Here is a 19,399-nt window from a genome sequence, read left to right on the forward strand (position 1 = left end):
CAGCATGCTCTAGAGTGACCTGTTTTTGAGAACAGTTCAGAGAACAACTAATACAAAATGTGATGGTTACATTCTTAGTCAGGACAACCAATAATTCAATCAGTAGAACTGAACCTATTCTAGGGTTGCTGTGTTGGATACAGTTCAGTTCCAAGCCTCATTCAAAATGTCTGTTACCACCTACAAAGTTATATATAGTGCGAAAGTGGGTTTCTGCCGGTTCTCCCCAGATTAGGCGAACCAATAATGGCAGTGGCGGGAGGCTCCGGCTACCCACCCAGACACTTCTGCACATACACAAAACGTTGCTCGAGCATGCGAGTGTGCACCAGCAAACTGGTAGTAAAATAAATAGAAATCCACCACTGATATAGTGTGATACAGTACTATAATATAGCAGAAACTGCCTTGCCAATCATGATCTACCTTTTAGATATCATGAAGTGGACAAGACATGGGCACCATTTTGCGCCATTCATTTTGGAGTTTCTGGATATTCTCCAAAGTTAATGTCATACAGAGCACATTGAAGAAACAACCTAGAACTAAGGAGAAATTTCCTAACAGAACAATTAATCAGTGGAACAATTTGCTCCAGAAGTTGTAAATGCTCCAACATTGGAAGTTTTTAAGAAGAGATTGGACAACCATTTGTCTGAAATGGTATAGGGCAAAAAATGGACCTACCCGGCCCACTGTAAGTTGGAAAATGGGTCATTTTCACCCTCCCCAGGCTCCAAGAAAAGCATGTGCGCATGCGCAGGGGGCAACAGGGGGATCATGTGCGCATGATCAGGTGGGCTGGGCAAAACATGGGGGGGAATTTAACTACAGATGTGGGCACACGCAAGGGCAGTAGTTTTTGGCACCCGAGGAGAAAAAGGTTCTTCATCATTGGTATAGGGTCTTCTGCTTGAGGAGAGACTTGGACTAGAAGACATTCAAGGTTCCTTCAAAATCTGTTCTGTTTTGATTCTAGTGACTCACCAGAAATAACCATTTTGTAAGCAAGAAACATTTGACAGACAGTTTCAAGACTGAGAAAATGGTTTGAACCTGAAGACGAACATGTATATACAACAGTGGCTGCCAGGGGTGGTACCCTATTTCGATGACATGCTTATCTCCACTTTGGAACAAGCTGAGCTCATCGATAAATTAAAGGCAGTCCTGACCCGTTTCCACCAAGCGGGGCTGAAGCTCAAACAAGAGAAATGTAAGATAGGGGTTCCCAGTGTAGAATTTTTGGGGTATCTGGTTGGTTCTAAAGGCATCCACCCTACTCCATCCAAGGGAGAGGCAATTAAGAAAGCCCCATGCCCTCTTCTAAGGCTGAGCTGCAAGCTTTTCTGGGGCTACTTAATTTTTATTCCATTTTTTTACCCCATAAGGCGTCTTTGGCAGAGCCTCTTCATAGGCTCCTGGACTCCAAAAAGCCCTGGCATTGAGGGACTAAAGAAGCCCAAGCCTTTAGGGCAGTTAAGGATATCCTTACATCCAAGTCTTTATTAGTTCAGTACAGTGACTGCCTACCATTAACATTGGCGTGCGATGCATTGCCTTATGGCATTAGGACCTTTTTTAGTCAAATTCTACCTAATGGCTCAGAAGCCCCATTTGTCTATTATTCGCGCATACTCTCAGCTGCTGAAAGAAATTACAGTCAGCTGGATAAAGAGGCCCTAGCTGCTGTAGCAGGGGTAAAGCGGTTTCACGATTACGTTCACGACCCTTTTTTTCACTTAGTGGCCATCCATAAACCTCTCTTGGGTCTTCTGGCGGGGGATCACCAGGCTCCTCAGATTTTGTCTCCAAGGATGTCTAGATGGACAGTCTTTCTGGCTGCCTATGATTATCAGCTGCAATACAGACCAGGGAAAAACTTGGGGCACGCTGATGCTCTCAGTCGCTGCCCTCTGCCAGCGCCAGCATTGGACCCTGCTCCTGCAGCTTCAGTCCTCTTAATTGAAGAGTTGGCCATGCCAATATCTGCCCGGGATATTGCCAGGCTCTCTGCCTCAAACCCCATATTGGCCCAGGTTTTGGACTGGGTGCGCAGGGAGTGGCCACAGGGGCCAGTAGATCCTGAGTTTCACCCCTATTATATACGGCAGCATGAGCTGTCCATCCTTAACGGGTGCCTGTTATGGGGCAATACGGTGGTAGACCCCCCAAAGCTTAGGTCGCCAATCTTAAGTTGCCTGTACACTGCTCACCCGGGCATTGTGTGCATGAAGGCTTTGGGCTGAAGCTATGTGTGGTGGCCAAAGATTGACCAGGAAATAGAAAGCTGGGTAGCCACTTGCCAGCAGTGCCAGCAATCTAGACTGGCTCCTCCTTCTGTGCCCATCAGGGAATGGGACATGCCCCAGGCTCCATGAGCACAAGTCAATTTGGACTTCGCAGGCCCGTTCTTGGGACAGAACTTCTTGGTCCTTGTAGATGCTTACTCGAAGTGGGTAGAGCTGGCACTTATGCCCTCCACCACTTCAGAGGCCGTAATTAGGGTGCTGGGGAGGCTATTTGCAACCCATGGGTTGCCCGACGTGGTGGTGACTGACAATGGGCCCCAGTTCATGTCGGCACCCTTCCGGATGTTTTTGGGCCAGCATGGCATACAACACGCCCCGACGGCCCCGTTCCACCTGGCCAGAAATGGCCTGGCAGAACGAACCGTCCAGTCAGTTAAAGAGGCATTGGGCCACTTGGGGCCAGGGAATTGGCACGTCAAGCTGTACCAATACCTCCTGGCACAGCATACAATCCCATGTCCAATCACCAAGCAAAGTCCCGCAGAACAGCTTATGGGTCGTCGGCTCCGGACAACCCTGGACCCTGGTTATGCAGCAGAGAAAAGCCCCCTCACAGGCAACTCCAGCCCAGCAGATGGGCTTTTAATGTGGGAGATCCAGTCTATGGCCAAAGCTATGGGGCCAACCCAAGATGGCTGCCCGGACAAATTCCGCAATTAACTGGACCCTACTCTTATAGGGTCCTGCTCAGCGACAGGCGAATGTGGCGCCGACACATCAATCAGCTCAGATGGCAAGCCACCAGCGCAGCAGACCAGCACCCGGTGCAGGCCCAATCCTGCCCCGGGGGACTAATACTGACAGAGGCTGCTCCAGCGCAACCAGAATCGCACATAACACCCCCCACCGATGAGTTCTCGTCATCAGGTTTACCTGAAAATTCAGTCAGTCCTGCAGCGGTCAAGTTTCCCGCCGACTCCGCTGTGCAGTCTCCTGAAGTTCCACAGGACTCTCCATCAGCTTCTCCTCCTTTGGCCACCACCCCTGAACTAAGACGATCAGGGCGGAGCCGACACCAGCTGGCGTACTTGGCCGACTACGCATGTGCTAACTGGGAGGAGAAGGGTGTTAAGTCCTTGAGGCTATAACGCCATTGACTATCATTGCCGGCTCCTGATTGGATAAGACGTGAGCAGCCAGCTGGCAGGAGAATGCAGCCATTCTATTGGTTCAGCGTCTGACAGCTCCAGTATAAAAGGGCTGTCAGCTATCAAATGGTGCTGTTTGCCGGTTCGAGGTTTGCCTTGCATTTTGCCTTGTTAAACTGTTAATAAAGGTTGTTGTTAGCTTCAATCTGCCTTGCCTCAGTTCCTGCCTGCCACTTGGTGCTACTAACTACAATCACTGCTTTTCATTTAGAATAGAATAAGATTATGGGCGACTATAAAGGAAACTGCATTTGCGAATGAAGGCAAAATGCATTCAGTTCACCATATTACAAAATCACATCTGAATTAGAAAATTATGGGGACATGGATGGCAGATACAAGGTAGACCATGACCATTGAAGAATAGAAAGAAGGCACCTACAAATGCACTGTAAGTTTGGGTTAATTATTACTAGCAACGCAACTTGCAGTAGCAGAGATCTAGATGAATATAACAGAGGCTTGAATAAGTATTGAACAGAGGGCCAGTGGCAACAGCATATGAAGAATCTCTGCTCTTTAATACTATTATTACTGAAACATAACTGTGATTCACTTAGCCCTTTTGTATTTAAGATCAACAGATCTGAATGTACTGCATTGATCTGTATTATACATATGGAGGAGGAAAGAGAATGGGCAATCATATATATATATATGTATGTATGTATGTATGTATGTATGTATGTATGTATGTATGTATGTATTTGTGTTACAACCCCTGGTATGCCTGGTATACAACCACTAGTCTCCCTTTATTTATTTATCAGTACAAATACAACATACATACATACATACATACATACATACATACATACATACATACATATAACTGATTGCCCAACTGATTGCATATATACATACATACATATACATACATATACATACATATACATACATATACACATATATACACATATATACACACATATACATACATATATATACACATACATACACATACATACACATACATACACACACACACACACACACACACACACATATATATATATATGTTTTCGTAGATTTTCACGGGTGTAGGTATGCTGGTTTTGTTGTATTCGGGTCTTTTCCCGTGTAAGGTTGAGATTGTCTTTGCAACGTTTCGGCAGGATCACACCTGCCATCTTCAAGCTTTTGAAGCTCTTTTAAGCCCACAGCTTGAAGATGGCAGGTGTGATCCTGCCGAAACGTTGCAAAGACAATCTCAACCTTACACGGGAAAAGACCCGAATACAACAAAACCAGCATATATATATATATATATATATATATATATATATATATATATATATATATATATATATATATATATATATATATATATATATATATATAGTATGTGTGTGTGTGTGTGTGTGTGTGTGTTGTATTTGTACTGATAAATAAATAAAGGGAGACTAGTATAGATCTATTTCGAGCTAATTAGCTCTCATCAGCTAGCCATACCCTTACTGGGATTCGAACCTGGGCTGTATTATATCTTAGGCAGAAGTCTTAGCCACTAAGCCACAGGCTCGCCTCCTTATCAGTTGATATATCATATATATTATCATATATATACATGTCATTCAACTATATGAATCCAGAATTAATGGTTTCACTAGATCTATAACTGTAATGGTAGCAGTTGTATCTGTTCTGTAGGGAGAACAAGGCAGGCTATGAATCTGTCCATGTAAACAGTTATGTCAAGCACTGGACAATAAGTCATCACAAGAAAAATGCTTATGTTGTCTAGAGCATCTTCTGTTTCAATTGTTAGCATCTCAGGAACAATTCATTGGATCATATATGAGAATTCTTTATTTTTTTAAAACAAATATATGCATATCCAAAATTTCTAGATGTTTGTCCTATACTTTGGTTAAGAATATATATATGTTTATGCTCAGGTAATAAATATTTTATGTGATAGCAATAACACTTAGACTTATATACTGATTCATAGTGCTTTACAACCCTCTATAAACAGATTACAGGATCAGTAGATTGCCCCCAACAATCTGGATCCTCATTTTACCCACCTTGGAAGGATTTGCTTTATTAGAGCCAGTCTGGTCTTGTGGTTAAGGCACTAACCACTAAAAAGCAGGAGACAATGAGTTCAAATCCTGCCTTAGCCATGAAAACCAGCTGGGTGATTTTGGGCCAATCACTTTCAGGTCAACCCTGAAAGGTGGGAAACAAACAAACAAACAAATAATGGAAATATATGATACCACTAAAAGGATTTTATTCCCAAGCAGCGCTATTTTAAGCATTAAAACAGCTAAAAGTGTTATGATAAGAAAAGAAAAAATCAAGAGATTCAGTTTTAAAAAAATATGCAACATTATTTACTGAGTTTTCAAAAGAGCTATTGATGCCACGTTACGTATGGATAGAATAGTGTTGTCTGAATAGCTAAGTGTTTCTCTCACACAAGCATTTTTATGTGTCTCCTGATTGTATTTAGCCACTGGAAAAGAAAGAGTTACACTATTGTACACCTAGTGTATTTTCTTTCCCACCACCTAACACTGTGGATATTCAGACAGATTTTTAGTCACAGAGCAAAGAAAAATCAAGGTGTACAGCTATTAATTTTGCTCATCTTTAACTACTCCAAGTTCCTTCAGGATTCAGATATAAAGAAATACCCAGGACAAGCCAACAAAATATTATAATGAAAATTAACCCTTCCAGGCTCTCCTCTATTATATACAGCATACCAACTCCCAGTGGCTCACACTTTCATGCTGGATTGGTAAGCTATTATTCTTCCTACCATTCATATTTGCATTTTTAACCTCATAATTGTCCAAAATTAAGCTATGTATTTGCATTTTTCCAGTAATATAACAATAAATGTACAATAAAGTAAGAAAAAGGCAGCATCCCTTGCTTTATTTGAATGGCTTTTCTTTCTTTTGTCCTTTCAGCAAAATATTTCTGCCCCTCAGAACCAGGATTCAAAAAATATTATATACCTAAAACATCTGGGCAAAAACTTGAGTATGCAGTTCTGGAAAAAATGTCTTTTAAAAATATTGTCTACAGCTGCCTTGGTTATCATTGTAATTTTTTTGGTTATGTACTATATTTTACGTAAGTGCATCCTTTTCAATGAAAAACTGAATTGATTTCCAATAATGCATAACATTCTGACCCTTACAACAGCGTCAGAAATATATTATTAATATTTCTCTTATTAGAAAAATCCAGCAGAAACAATACCACTTTCCTTTAATAGTTCCAGCTTAACTCCTTATTTTTACATTATTGGGGAGGTAATAGAGTGGCGAGCAGAACAAACAGTCTAAGTAATTAAATGTTGATAATTTGTTATGAATTTCCCACTTTTTCCAATCTTTCCAGTTTAAACAAAACTAAATATATTTAGAAAGCCTGCTTTAACACAGTGAATGTAAGAAAACACTTTTATCACAATACTTAATTACAGCAAAATATTATCCATATTTTACTCTCAAGTACATTCACTGACACTCATTCACTCTTTTCAACATTTTGATTTTTTACCAATATGGGATTCTATGCTTTCAGCTCCAGCTTTTTCTTACTTCTACATTGGTGGAAGTGTCGAAATTCCTAACCTGACTTATACAAATGACCTCATGAATCCCAATTCTCATGCATTTATATTGCAAGCTGAAGCACTACAGAATTATGTAAGTTTGGTTATGGAAAATATGAAAGAATTTTATTTTGTTTTGCAGTTCATTTAATAGCTTTATTTTACTACATTCATAATTTTTAAAAATATATTTAAAAGCTGATATTAATATATGTGATAAATCTAAAGCATAAGAATACTAGTTTGTTGGGTATTGAAGGCTTTATTTATGAAACTTTCAGTGTATTATTAAATATAGAGGGAAGACTGCAAGTTTGGGCAAAAAATGGTCCACTTGTTCTATTTTTATTAGTGGGCAAGAATATCACATTGATGAGTCTGAAATGGCAACATATTTCTAACTGTTACAAGGCTGGCATTATACAATATAAGCTTATTTTAAAAAATCCTTACAAGCTGACACCCTTTCCACAACTTTCTATTATTTGCTATCATAGAATAATTCTTGTGAAATGGACTGTAATCTATGTAATTTTAGATAGATTTAATATATTTTGTTGTAAGTAGCATTAATGCAGACAATATTCTACACAGTAACTTCACTGTAACGACAAAACTCTGCATATATGATTAAAATAAACTACAATTGTAGCTGCTTCTTTATATCGAAACTTTCATTCATATTTTTTTACTTGTTTGTGGAGTTTTGTGTTATGGTTTTATTTTTTACAATAAAAACAGACACAAACACACACTCATTTTAATTTCTTCTTCAGTATAATAATACTGCCTTTCTTGCTCTTTCTCCCAATTTAATTTTATTAGTGAGAACAATATACTTTTCTGGCCCTTGGTTAAAAGAAAAAGTTTTGAAAGCACAAAGCAGCTTTCTGTTAGTTTGCATTTCCCAGATGAATTGGTTGAGTCTCAAAGCTGTTTTGTACGTGGATAACACAGGATCCCTTTGAAAGAATCAGTAGCTGAAATTTATACTGTTTGAAATTTATACTGATTTTGTCATGTCTACTTGGTAATGAAACAGCTTTATGTCACCTTATAATGTATATCACTTTAATAGAAATGTATGTCGAATCATCTGTGATTCTGTGTCTAATCCACTATATTTGGGGGCTGGAGGCTGGAAATAAACAATAAAAATGATACAATTATACAGGACTTAATAATTTTTCCCCTTGTTCTTTATATTTAGCCTTCTAACTGTTTAACTGTCAGTTTGCAGAAATATACGGGTCTTCTGCTATAGGCAATTATTATTTGAAATCTGTTATTGCTGCATTCAGGTAAGTCATCCTTAAACTATGTAACTTTCATAAATAAAACATTGTCAGCCATGTCTACTTATTTTCTACTCATGTTCTCGGGGAATCATGTTCAATAGAGTAGATGCTATCAGAAAGAGGTTTAATTCTGATTAGATTTTGCCAAAATTTATGATTAGTAGAATATCTTTAAAAATAACAAACTTTTAAGATTAAGTAAAAGATGCTACATTGATAAAAATGATAAAAATAAAATAGTGCAAAGAATCCAGATTAAATGCTGAATTTTGTTGACAGAAGTACTGTTATAAGGATTGCAGCTCTGAATCTCCTGTGCTTATTTTACCAAGTATGATTATTTTATGACTAGTTGCTTAGTGACTATGTGAAGTTATGAAGAACTTCCCAAAGTACTTACAACCTAGTTCTAGAGTTGTGACAAAAGCAACACCCTGCAGTCAATTAACTGCAATTTAGGGTATTTTTTGCTGATTTCTGGCCTTTGGCTGGTTTGCGGGAAAGGTTGCCCATGTGAATGGACTTATTTTATGACCACTGCATTCACTGTATGATTGTAGTGTTTGCTTAATGACCATCACAATAGAAGGTTATAAAATCAGATTGGTCATATGGGTGCTTTGACTTTTACTCATCATGATGTATGACAAAAAGTCCAGATTCCATTATGGCAAGGGTGTCCAAACTTGGGAACTTTAAGACTTGTGGACTTCAACTCCCAGAATTCCCCAGCCAGCATAGCTATGCTGGCTGGGGAATTCTGGGAGTTGAAGTCCACAAGTCTTAAAGTTCCCAAGTTTGGACACCCCTGCATTACGGTAAAATGTTGAGGACTATCTGCATGCTTATATTAATAATATTTATTTCTCCTGATTATGTCTACCTGTTGACGTACTCCTTATGAGGCCATTTAGAAACCAATTTCAGTTTTCTAACTCTACCAAAGGACACAGATTTATGTTCAAATAAAATCTGATTGTATATTTGAAACAAAGTTTATTTTGTTATCTTCTTCCAGTGATGGAAAAAGTGGTGCTCGAGCATATTATTGGAGCACATTTTGGGCTCCCACGAATATTGTTCTTCCTATTAAAAACCTATCCGCAGCATATCAGAAGCAAATCAGCTTTAAAAAAATACCTGCAATAGCTAATAACACTGCCGAAACATTTCCATTAGAAGAAGACTTTGATATAATTACTATGGAGCTTTTTGGTAAGGTGATATTTTATATATTTTTTCTAAATAAATTCAGAAATATTTAGGCCTGCATATATATTGTATATAATTATTTACGGCAGCATTTATCCTCTTGGGTTTCAGAATCTGATTCTATGGCCTATGACACAATGCTGAAATCAGGTAAGGGCTATTCTACGCTCACCCATTGTGTAGCCTTGAGACTTGAAAAAAGAACGAAAGTAGTTTTTACTCTTGTCTTGAACTGAATTTGAAGGCTGGGAACTACTTAGTCCAAAAATTATTGCAAAGGATAGAAACTGCTTAATAATATTTTCATTTGAAGTGCTTGAATAAGGCGCATTGTTTGATTTAAGTTTAATTTAGTTTATGTACCACCAGAGGTGGTATTCAGCCAGTTTGGACCGGTTCTGCAGTACCAGTAGCGGAAATTTTGTGTAGCTTGGTGAACACACAAATACCACCTCTGGCTGGCCCCAACCCACCTATATTCCCTTGTTTTTTAGCTCGTCTGATTTGCGCGGCAGAGCAGATTGCCGCGCCTCAGCTGAGATAAAATACAGCTCAGAGATCACCAGCACTGACACCGAGGACAGTCTTTGAGTGCTGCCTACACACACAAAGCATGCATTAGGAGCGCATGTTCTCTCATTGAACTGGTAGGAAAAGATTTGGAATCCCACCACTGTGTACCACCCATCCTCAAACAAGCTGGATGGCTCAGTTTAATGCTAATAAAATGCAATATGAAGAGGGCATTTGCACAGCTTCCTCTAATCCAGCAGTTCTCAACCTTCCTAATGCCGCGACCCTTTAATACAGTTCCTCATGTTGGGTGACCCCCAACCATAAAATTATTTTCGTTGCCACTGTTCTGTCCCGTGATTCCAATGAATATGCAGACACAGGCTTGGCTGTCTGCCATGACTAATTACATAGATAAAGCCACCACTTGGCTAGGAGCCTAGAAAGTTATCTTCAGGAACCCAAGATTAAATTTACAGAATGCTTTCTCAGCGGCTTGTATAATGGACTGTTGTTTTCTGCAAAGATTCCCCTCCTGTCGCTCCACCTATAAACTCTTTGGGAGGGGCCACACCCTTAGCCAGCTGCCCTTACTTCCTTCTATGATGTCTTCTCCACAGCTGTTCCTTTCTCCTATCAATTCTATGCATACGCACATCAGGGACAACCTCCCTCTGTTCCTCCTCACTGCTCCCTGACTCAGATGTCACCTGGTGGCCAACAGGCCTCTCCAGTTCCTGCTCTGACTCCAAACCCCCTCCAGAGTATTCCTCATCCTCCAGAGCAGTCCCATAATGGTCTGAGCTGTCAGAGACCACCAACAGCTCAGTCGGCCGCTGCTGGGCCACAACACTACTCTATAATGTAATTTTGCTACTGTTATGAATTGTAATGTAAATATCTGATTTGAAGGATATATATTTTATTATTATAAATTGAAAATAATTTAAGCATAGTGATTAATCACAAAAACAATATGTAATTATAACCCACTAAAAATGAAAATGCCCACATCTCCAAGCAAAACCGGTAATAATTAAAAAAATATCTTCGTCCAAAGAACTCGTAATTAGAGGGATCAAGAGTTTTTTCTATGATTGTTTAGCGGCTGCCAGGGAGTTAGCTGGGGGTAAAAAGCCCTGCTCGTGCAACCAAGTAGCATTAATCACCAGATGTCTTCCCAATAGGAAAAACAGTGAGTGGTGCAGTAAATGTATAGAGTCCCATCTTGCTCGCCTGTAGATGCACAGCCCCCCCAAAAGGAAAGAAACATGTACAATCGGGGCTACAGACTTGGCTTTTCCCCCCACCCCACTACATACACTTTCTCTTGCTGCAGTTTAGAGCGATGCTCAATTCCACCTCGTGCGGCTTTATCCTTCCTCAGCTCTTTTCTAAGCCAATCATAGGCTGTATCCAATGCTCCGTCATTCCAAAACCCCACCCTTCATCTCTGATTGGCTTGGAACTCAATAACTGTGTGCAATAAGAAGCTCCAAATCTCATTCCAATTTACACAAACTTTTTAAAAGGGCCAGAAGTGCAACTGAGATTTCTACCCCTCTCCCCACACACACATAGATTCCCTATTTTTTTTTACATTTGCGTTTCTCCTCCTACTTCCCTGCATGTGCGCTTGCATGTGCATTTGTGGGTGTGTGCATGCACGCATGTGTGCGTGCGTGAGAATGTGACACATCATGCTTTAGAGTCTAAAGATTTAAGAGTTCCGATGGTCTTAGGCGACCACTGTGAAAAGGTCGTTCGACCCCCAAAGGGTCGCGACCCACAGGTTGAGAATCGCTGCTCTAATCCATCAGTTGTATCTGTTCCTTGATGGGAAGGCTCTCCATGTCTCTATGCACCCCAAAAGCCCTTAATGATATAAGACCAGGTTATTTGAGGAATACATATTTTACATGATTCCTACCTATTGGCATTATTGATTCATTTTTAGTTTTGTTGATCAACCAAGGCCATATTTCGAGATTCAAGAAGTATGTTTTCTCTTTCATAGCACCTCCCCTCCCTTAGAGATCTAGCCCCCCCCTCCACCCTGAAGATATTCCTGGCCTCTTAAAAACTTGGGTCTCCTCCTAAATCTTGGGATAGGTGATTGGGAGCCTTTTATGAAATAGATACTGTGTTTTGTCCAAATATACATTACCATTTTTCTTGTTTTAAATCTTTTTAAAGCTTAAGCTGCCCAGCATCCTTCTGGAATCATGCAGCTTCGAAATTAATTATAGACAGACATATAGAAATGTATCACATGCTTAGCGAAGATGGGTTTTTGATTGGCTCTTTAAGTATTGGAGAAAGGGAATGTGAGGTCCAGTGTTGCTTGCTCATTTACTTCAGAACTGTGAAACTTCAGCTATGCTGTGTTTGATGGCATTTCTGCTCCTTTTGCTGAAAGGAAAATTTGACTTTTAGTCTAGTTTTTATCTGATGGTGCCTCTGAAAAGTGAGGTCAGCAACTGTGGATTGGTTCCCAAAGTCCATATCCCATTATCTTCCTATATGCCATCTGAAGACAACAAAGAGCGCAGCGTTTTCTGCTTTCAACCCCCCTCCTCCCCCACCCCAAGCAATGATAAGAACCAGAAACTACTTCTCACTTGAGAATTGCTGCCATGCCTTGAGGCATGTTGCTAAAAGATTATGGCATAGTAGCAAATCTCTTCTGAGCTGTTTTGTTTATCTAGGATTCTGTAATTAATTAGATGATATGTGAGAACAGGTATTACTTAATACTACCAGCTGCATACATCATGACCTTGGTATTTGAGTGACTACAAAATTAGATTGATTGTTCTAACAAGTTTTACTGATTGGATGCAGTTCTGAGTTAATTTAATTTAATGAAATTCCATTTATCAGAGGCAGCCTTAGAGAAGTCAATCTTGATTCTTCATGCATAAAGATGGTAGGAGTGACCTTATCCCATTGTTTTTTAAAGAGCAAGGGATCATCTATCAACAACAAACAATTTACTAATAGCAGTAAATTAAAAATTTTAAAAAATTAAGCTCCCAAGCACACCTACAATAGTTACCGTGCAAAGAATTTACTTCTCAACAAGACAATTGCTATGTTGAATTTGTAGTACAAAAAAAGATTGATTCAAGCAGTTTCCACTTAACCAGATACATTTCACTTCGAGAAACCATTGGCTGATAAGTATAGAATGAGTTTGCATTGTACAGGGTTGTGAAAGATGCTGGATTCCTTCTAGAATTTCAGGTCTCTCGCTCATAAATCAGATACGTGAAAAAAGATCTCTTTTCACAGCCTTTATGTCTCAGTCCTATCCCCAAGGGACAGCTTTATAGGATGAAAACATAGTACTGCCTCACAGCATACTCAGCCCTATCTGATGAAATAGACAAGGTTGCCTTTTTAAATGTAAATGCCTGTTTTCTGGGATCTGCAGTCTAGGGTTGGGATGAATTTCTCTTTCATTCTTCCTGGTTTTCAGCCACTGATTTGTTTTGGTTTTGTCTACTAGCAGCCTTTGACCTTTACGCAAAGCCTGGTAATAATAGGACGTTAACTCTGTTGAATCCCAAGAAATCTTTTTATCAATGGAGGCTACGTGTTCCAACCGAGTGTGTTGTGAGATTGGTAGTTGTAACATCACATGATGTGGTTCCTGGGAGTTGTGCAACGCACAGGCTATCTGCATATGATTTTCTTCTTCCATTGCAGAACAAGATCATTACCAGGTAGGGAATACATTAAAGAAGGTTTAATAGGCACAATGAAAAGACAAATCCTATGCTTGTGTAATGTGCAGCTCGGTGATAGAAGGATGGAGAGTCAGACTCTGACCGTGTTAATTAAGGAATCTTGGAGGGTATCCATAGGTAGCAAAAGTATTTCCCTTAATTTTTAGAATGAGCACTCAACTCGCTATTACACAAACATATGCATATACTCTTTGATTTTTTGGTGGAAGACAATTGATGAATTAATAATTTAGTCTGAAAATTCTAGGAATTGACATTCAATATGTATAGGTAGTGCCTGAGTATGACAAACAGCTGCATATTCTACAGGTATATTATTTTACAAAATCTTTTTTTTTAATTCTAGCAAATATGTAAAGAATTATATTTTATTATGTTCTAATTTGTATTTCAGGTGGTGCGGAATGTCAGGAGCCTGGAAACCTCCAATTATACATTTAACTTCATCCAGTAATGTAATGCTGGTCACTTTTTCACTGGATCGACGACAAAAGAGTAATATATTGAAAGCATATTTCCAGGCTGTTCCTAAAATTGGTATGTAGTTATCAGAACTTCTCTTATTTCTTGTCATTTATAAACTATTATTGATGTTCCATTCAAAATTGTGAACTACTATATGTCAAAATAATTTTTTGCTTGGTTGATTTAGGACATCTTGAATATGTTATTTTGACATATTAGTACATTGTACTATCTCGTCAACTACCCCAGTTGATGAGATATGAAGAGCACTATGATGTTTATAATGGATTGCATGACATTAAACTTTGGTGAAAAGTATGACATATTGAATCAAATATGCCAAAACTGATTGCTAATGTCCTTAACATTGGCACAGAATTCTGCACATGGCACAGATACAACTAAGGTTTTTAACTTAGTCTACACAACATTTTCTATCTTACTAAAAAGCGATTTACGAAGATTTCAAGAGACTAGTACTGTGATGGTTTCAGTAGTCAGCATCTATGCTGTTGATGGCCATGACATATAGACAATTGCAACTTTCAATGTAAAAGGATTAAATGATATAGAACATGCACTAATTAATTAATTAAATGAATGAAAAAGAAATGTAGATCTGTTCAACCAAACAAATGTAATATAATAAAGTTCATGATTATACATAGGGAAGTGTAAGTGTAGGTTTAATTATGAATTAAAGGACATAAAGTGTTTGCCAAAAAATAAAAAATGGTACTATAACATAGGTACTACAATAGGCATAAAAGCAAGGAATCCATAAATAAATACTAGAAGTGTGTTACATTCTATTTAATGGTGATAATTGAACAACCAGAGATATGTTGTGGGAAATATTGGATAACATTCTGAATTAATATGATCCAGGGAAAAAATATTCTAGTTGATAATATTGGGTGAGAATAAAATGAAAAAGAACATTAAAAGTCAATGGGATCATTTGAAGACCCAAAAATGAATGGAAAAAATATCTGGTGAGTATCTGCTTAAAAAAAGTTTTATGTGTATCATTTATGTAATTTAATAAAATACCTTTTCATACATATACAGGGTAAAGGAATGGATATATATCTAAAATCATGAGTTATTGTTTATATAATTGTTTATCATCAAAAACTGAGGGAAAATCAGTGAGGGCTACATGGGTTTTGTAGGTATGTAGAACACATCATTTTTTTTGTGAGCATCAAGAGTTTATCACAGGACAAAAGAGAACATGTCAGGAAAAGGAAGGAAATGAAAATAATCTGTAATATGGGAATTACAGGAAAAGAGTACAAACCTTTCTGAAAAAGTATTGCACGATAGATTAATACACAACAAATGAATGGAAAATGAACTAAGTGAAAAATGACCTGAAATAGAATAGGGTCCGGAATAGAATGAAAAGGATTGTATGGCACGATGTCACTGGAATGTCTAGAATTGGGCAGTATGAAAAAAAGATGAAGGAGGATACATAGTGGGTGAAAGAAGCTGTGGATGATAGAAAAAAATGTATATAAGAAATAACCACTTTAAAAATGAAAATGATAGAAAATTGTGTAGCCAAAAAGCAAATTGTTTTATTTAAAAGAGAAAGAAAATGTGAAGCCATTTTGAGAAGAGTGTGTCTCAAAATAGTGTGATTAAAATAAAATTAATGAAATTTAGTAAGGGTTTTAAAACTAAACCTAAGGTGAGGGAATTCTAGAATGAGTGTACTTTTTAATTCTTTTCATTCTTTTGTCTTACAGCTTCTATATCTTTTCTCTGCCTTGCGTACTATTACAGATAAAAGGAACTGTAATGTTGAAAGATGGGTCACATCAACGCACTTGGAGAAATATGAATAAACTGTTGTATTGTTTTTTTTCTCCCTTAGTTTGTGGTGGCCGGTATGTTTCCTGGAATGGGAGTGTAATTTCACCTTATTATCCTAGTTACTATCCACCAAACATTGACTGTCACTGGGTTATCAGGGTATGTACTCTTACAGTCAGCAAGGGCCATGGACGATCACTGGAGAAGTGGAGGGCAGAGTGTTGGGGGCAACAGATGTGGACCATCATACAATACAGAGTGTGTGTATGTGAAGGGGTGCTATGCAGTATGAGATCCCCGGGATCCCATATTCTGTAGAAGGTCTCCTTGTGAGAAAAAGCAGTGGGAGTGACTTATAGGGATAACTTCTGACATTTCCTGCTGGCTTCCCTATTGATTTTGCTTGTGGGAATCCGGCAGGGAAGGTTGCATATGGCAATTACATGAGTGCAGATGATGATGTAAAGATTGCAATCTTGTGGATGAGTTGTAAGTCCTCCTGGTTTAAAAGTTGCTGAACAAATAGTCATAACTCAAGGATTACCTATAGCTGATTAGAAGGCAAGCTCATAAGAGGAAATAAAAATTGGTGCTGTATTTAGGTATTGCAATAGGCATGAAAGCTCATCCCAAGAAATAAAGACAAAAATAGATGGGTATGTACATCATGCTAATTAAACAATAACCAACCATATTATGGCTTAGTGTTATATAGTATACGAACCATCTCTTTGCATAAACCTATGTTCAATTTATTGCACTGTGATAGAAACTGCACATTATCTGACATGGACTGATGCATAGCCCAAATAGCTACTACTCTGTAGTATTTGTATTCTTGCTAACCAACAAGGAAATCTAAAATGGTAAATGCTTTTTACAACAAACATTGAGAAAGGATCTCATGAATGACAACTCTTTCGATGAATACTGTGTAATTTCTGGAATGCGTGAATGAATGGATGAGTGGAGATTACACAATTATGTTGACCAAAAGAAACATCAGGTTTCAGTCTTGTATCCAGTACCCAGGCAGTACGTCCCACTGATGTCAATGGGATTAGTAGTATTATAGCCTTTATTGTCATTGTACAAAATAAATATAAAGATTCTTAGTAAACCAGCGTAGCATTTGTTTCTCTGCAGTACAGAAATGATAGCTATTAATAGATAAACCTTACAACAAATGTAGTTTTCAAATGTTTGTTTTTAAAATTCTTTTCTTTTTGAAAAAATGATCTTAGGCTCCACTCCCTGGATACAGATTGATGTTAAAAATTATTGTAATACAAATTCAGGAACAATCTCCTGGATCCAAGAAATGTGATAAGGATTGGCTGGCAATTGATGGAGTAAGGTGAGCTATAGCTATAGCCCTATTGTGAAGCCTTCATTTAATACATTGCTTTTATGCTTTTCATTAAGTATTTAAAAATAAAACAGATAAATAATTGACTGCTTTTCAAATTATCTTAGTGTGGAACTATAGAATAATAAAGGATATAAACAAACCTAAAAACAAAATAAAACAAGAAAAATACTTTTCTGAATTAAGTTATATTTACATTTTTATTAATTCTTTGAAATAGTTAAAAATTATAAATTCAGTTGTCTGTTTTATTTAGTTAAATAAAATTATCAGATAGTGGGTGTATTCAGTAATACAAGGATATTCTTCCTCCTACTCTATTGAGAAGCTGCTCAATGGGTAACTCCTGCTAGTAACAGATTGTGTTGCTTAATTAGGAAAAAAAAACTTTGCTGAGCAACTTGTAGTAATTCAGTGGCCTTCTTTCTACATATCTCAATATAGATAAGATATAAAAGATGAAAGATATGACTTAAGATAGAACAGGACAGGACAGGATAGGATAGGATAGGATAAGAAAGATAAGGTAAGATAAAGTAAAGATCAGTTCAGATAAGGTAGGGTAAGACACACACTGACAGGCTAAATGCCAAAATATAGGCTGTGTGTGTGTGTGTGTTTGTGTGTGTGTGTGTGTGTGTGTATTTTCACAATTATATATACAGTGTATGTGTGTGTGTGTGTGCATAAGTGTGTGTATATATATTTATATACACACACATGTATGTACATACATATATACATACATATATATATACATATATACATCACATACAGTCACAGTGGTGGGTTCCTACCGGTTCGCACCGGATCGCGCGAACCGGTTGAAGATCGAACCCGGAAGTAACCGGACCCGGAAGTAACCGGGAACCGGCACCGGTCCTGTCACTTTATCCCCCTTGCCATCCCAACGGAGCTCGCTCGCTCCCCCGCCCGTCCGCACTAAGCTAGCTAGCCCAGCTAGCCGCTCATTGATTGGCTGGAGTTCAGCCAATCAGTGAGCGGGCTGGAGGCGACCCGTTTAAAAGCGGGTTGTCCTCCATTTCAAAACTCCCTTCTCTTCGCTGGGAGCTTGCTGCTTCCTTCAGGTAAGCAACTAAGCGCGAGGGGGGGCGGGAGGCTAGCTTCGGCGAGGAAAGGCCTCTAGGCCTTCCCTCGCTGAAGCGGCGGGCTGGCGTGGGCCGTGCGGGCGGTGGGCAGCTAGCTTCGATCAGGAAAGGTCTCTGGGCCTTTCCGGGACGAAGCGCCGGGCTCGCGTGGAACGCGCGGCCGCCGGTAAGCTAGCTTCGCCCGGGAAAGGCCTCTGGGCCTTTCCGGGACGAAGCGCCGGGGTTGCGTGGAACGCGCGGCCGCCGGGAAGCTAGCTTCGCCCGGGAAAGGCCGCTGGGCCTTTCCGGGACGAAGCGCCGGGGTCGCGTAGAACGCGCGGCCGCCGGGAAGCTAGCTTCGCCCGGGAAAGGCCGCTGGGCCTTTCCGGGACGAAGCGCCGGGGTCGCGTAGAACGCGCGGCCGCCGGGAAGCTAGCTTCGCCCGGGAAAGGCCGCTGGGCCTTTCCGGGACGAAGCACCGGCGTCGCGTGGAACGCGTGGCCGCCGGGAAGCTAGCTCAGCCCGGGAGAGGCCCCTGGGCCTTTCCGGGACGAAGCGCCGGCGTCGCGTGGGACGCGCGACCGCCGGGAAGCTAGCTCAGCCCAGGAGAGGCCCCTGGGACTTTCCGGGGCGAAGCACCGGCGTCGCGTGGGACGCGCGACCGCCGGGAAGCTAGCTTAGCCCAGGAGAGGCCCCTGGGCCTTTCCGGGACAAAGCACCAGGCTGGCGTGGGCGGCAAGCCTCCGCGAGGCTAGGCCAAAAGCCCCCCACCCTCCCCTCTCCAGCCTCGCCTGGCTGGCTAAGCCCTAAGAGTCTTAAACAGTCTTACCTGTCCTCC

General features: G+C 39.7%; 1 protein-coding gene across 1 annotated transcript in view; it reads left to right on the forward strand.

Moving 5' to 3' along the window:
- The first annotated feature begins 3,554 nt into the window (after window positions 1-3,554).
- The window catches only part of LOC309392264 (suppressor of tumorigenicity 14 protein homolog), a 30,136-nt gene continuing 14,291 nt past the window's right edge, over window positions 3,555-19,399 (forward strand). Inside the window, exons 1-10 of the mRNA XM_081953319.1 lie at window positions 3,555-3,851; window positions 6,388-6,553; window positions 7,010-7,134; window positions 8,274-8,341; window positions 9,357-9,553; window positions 9,662-9,700; window positions 13,575-13,791; window positions 14,210-14,352; window positions 16,166-16,263; window positions 17,349-17,461. Of these exons, the coding sequence (XP_081809445.1) occupies window positions 6,463-6,553; window positions 7,010-7,134; window positions 8,274-8,341; window positions 9,357-9,553; window positions 9,662-9,700; window positions 13,575-13,791; window positions 14,210-14,352; window positions 16,166-16,263; window positions 17,349-17,461 (1,091 nt within the window). The 5' untranslated portion in view covers window positions 3,555-3,851; window positions 6,388-6,462. The remainder of the gene's footprint in view (window positions 3,852-6,387; window positions 6,554-7,009; window positions 7,135-8,273; window positions 8,342-9,356; window positions 9,554-9,661; window positions 9,701-13,574; window positions 13,792-14,209; window positions 14,353-16,165; window positions 16,264-17,348; window positions 17,462-19,399) is intronic.

This window comes from Natrix helvetica (assembly GCF_964273705.1).
Source record: "Natrix helvetica genome assembly, chromosome: 4".
NCBI classification, from domain to species: domain Eukaryota; kingdom Metazoa; phylum Chordata; class Lepidosauria; order Squamata; family Natricidae; genus Natrix; species Natrix helvetica.